The 2,818-nt window shown below is 44.5% G+C and overlaps 1 protein-coding gene across 1 annotated transcript in view; it reads right to left on the reverse strand.

Moving 5' to 3' along the window:
- Positions 1-2,230: 2,230 nt before the first annotated feature.
- Positions 2,231-2,818, reverse strand: part of LOC106884180 (protein Jade-3) — a 15,230-nt gene continuing 14,642 nt past the window's right edge. The window contains exon 10 of the mRNA XM_052978089.1: positions 2,231-2,255. Within this exon, the coding sequence (XP_052834049.1) occupies positions 2,231-2,255 (25 nt within the window). The remainder of the gene's footprint in view (positions 2,256-2,818) is intronic.

Raw genomic sequence — 2,818 nt, forward strand, 5'->3', positions numbered from 1 at the left:
ATATATATATATATATATATATATATATACACACATATGTATTTCTCTATGGCCTGAATACACCCTAGGATATAGCAGAAGACAAGTGGCAGAAGTGAAACCAGGACCATTTGGCGATATGCCAGTACCAACACCAACCAAACATACATATACATACCAAAAACTGAAATGGTGGTACTATTTCATACACACACACATACATACATACATATATATAATTATTTACATCAGCTGGTAGCGGACAACGAGCAGTAACTTCTGCTCACTTCCGCCGGCTTCGATTTGGGGAACTGCTTCGACGAAGCTGACGATAATTTGCTGTTGCTTTCGCAGCCGTCATCACCGCTCCATTCGGTGGTGAGGCTGCGAGTGATTCGCCGCGGAATCACAGAGAGTCGCCTGAAAGAGTCAACATACATGCTGTGGTCAATATTTTCAGAGTCTTCATCGTCATGCGGTCCTTCATGCAGCTGAGTCGCTTGTCGACCACTTTTAAATGTGTCAGTGTTACCATTATTGTTATTGTTGTTATTATTATTATTATTATTATTATTATTATTATTATTATTATTATTACTAGTGCTACTACTCACAATGTCAGCTTGAGTTTCTGATGAGTTTTCCTGAAGTGGAGTGCAACTAACCAAGGGGTCACTCACCCGGCACGCATCCAGATCGTGACTAAGTTTCCGTCGTACTCGACGCTCAAGTGACAACCTTGGACAGGTTTTGCTGTGATCAGAGTTGTTCAAATGCTTCTGTTGCTGCTGTTGTTGTTGTTGATGATGTCGATGTCGTTCGTCACCCAACAGCCGCGTCTGCTTGCCGTTGGATGTCGGAACGTACTTCTGAGCCTTGTAGTCGTCCGCGGCGGCGCCCCCCACGCTGTGGGCCTCATACCAATCATCATGAACATATTTGAAGAGGCCCGAAGATAACCGGTCGAAGACAGAGGAGGCGGTGCCATTTTCCTGGTTCTCAAGAGCAGAGCAATCATCAGCGAGGTAGTCTTGGATGTGTTTGCGAGTCATCTTGGCAAACCTCCAATAGGAAGAATTGTAATCCGGAGGATGACAGTTCTTTCGTAGATTGTTCATAAAACACTGAATCTTTTTCGATTGCAATAACTTATCCTGCATTGTCTCCCGTAATTTCTCGGGTACCAACAGCTTAGATTTCTCCAACAGACCATGCAGTTCAGCCTTGATGCGTTCCGAAACATGGCCAGGTGGTTTCAATGGCGTGACTGTGTACCGAGTCAGCTCATCTTCGTCGGAGTCCTGGTTTGAGAAGTCATCAGTCTGCTGCGAGTTCTCCTGCTTCATTTTGTGATGGCTGAACCGACGTCTTTGTTTCAAACCCAAAACGGGGCCACCCTTGTTTTGGTGGACACTCACGTCCAGCAATACATTCGATTTGTCCTTGCTTTCGTTACCGTTACCTTCTTCTTTCTCGACCTTCACGTCCGATATCGGATAGTCAATCATCTTGAATTTCGGATATCTCTGCGACAAATGCTGGCTGTGGTTGAATTTATCGGCCAGCTTCTTTTTCAGGGCCTTTTTTTCAAATTTCAATTTATGAACTTTGATGATGCTCTTCAACTTACTCTTACGACCACTGCTCGTCTTGTTCGGTGTCGTCAGCAAAGAACACTTGCGATCCTTCAAAACATTCCGACAAGGGCCGATTGCTCTCTTCATCATTTTCTTTGTCGGTTGCCTTTTCGGAAGCAAGTTCTCCGCTGTGTCGTTGTCGGCAGACACCTGGCTCTCGTCATCATCGTCATCAGACTTTGCATTCTCCTTGTTCTTGTGGGGGATCAATTTCTTAATGTCATACTTTGGCATTCTTTCTTGTTTGCTGTTCTCACTGGACGGAGATTGGCGCGCCTTCTTCCGCACGCACCCTTTCACAGACATCGGCGTCCGCTGCGGGCTACGGTAGACTGACTGGTGTTTGCTGTCGGTGGCGCCAAAGGACAAATGGCGCTTGATGAAGTCCTCGTAGCCTACCCGCGATATCCCCCAGTCGGACAGAACCGTCGTGTCAGGGTCGTGGTCTTGCATGAGATACACGTTGTAGATGCTGTCGTCTTCATATTTGGCAAGGATCTTGTTCACCTCCCGCGAGGTCATCAGTTGTTTGTCATTGGTAAGTAGTTCAACTTGAGCTTGAAACACACTCTCCTTCACTCGGTAATAGTGACGCTTCATTTTCTCCCGGCGACTCACCATATAACACAGGTTACGAACCTGCAAAGAAACAAAAAAAAAAAAAAAAAAAATTAAAAAAAAAAAAAAAACAGAATGATAAAAACAATTAAATACAAGAACATGTATCAAGATTTTAATATTAGTTTCGAATTTTCGTACAAGGCCAGCAATTACAGGGGAGAGGGTAAGTAAAATTACATTGACCCCTGAAATGGATGAAAGACCAATTAGACCTTGGTGGAATTTGAACTCAGAAATGCTACTCAGTATCTGATTTTAAGTATAGGGCTTTCCTATAAGGTGTTATCCACCCCTGATTGGAACTCTCCCGTATGACATGTACGCATGCTCAGTGACTTGCTTTAACAGTTGCAATCAGCTGAATGCACATTGCCAGTGACCTTTGACATAATTACCCACACTCTGTGGTCAGGATCCTTTTTTGGGTTTGATGTCGGTATCGAAGGGATTACCAGACACCGGACAATACAGTGAGGGCAGCTTTCACTCACATCGTGGTATTCGATGCTGTGTACGTGTCTGTCGTGGTAAAATATGCCACTCCTTAACTGTTGCTTTGCTTTCATCCGTAGCACGAGGTA

The sequence above is a fragment of the Octopus bimaculoides genome, chromosome 30 (assembly GCF_001194135.2).
Source record: "Octopus bimaculoides isolate UCB-OBI-ISO-001 chromosome 30, ASM119413v2, whole genome shotgun sequence".
Taxonomy (NCBI): domain Eukaryota; kingdom Metazoa; phylum Mollusca; class Cephalopoda; order Octopoda; family Octopodidae; genus Octopus; species Octopus bimaculoides.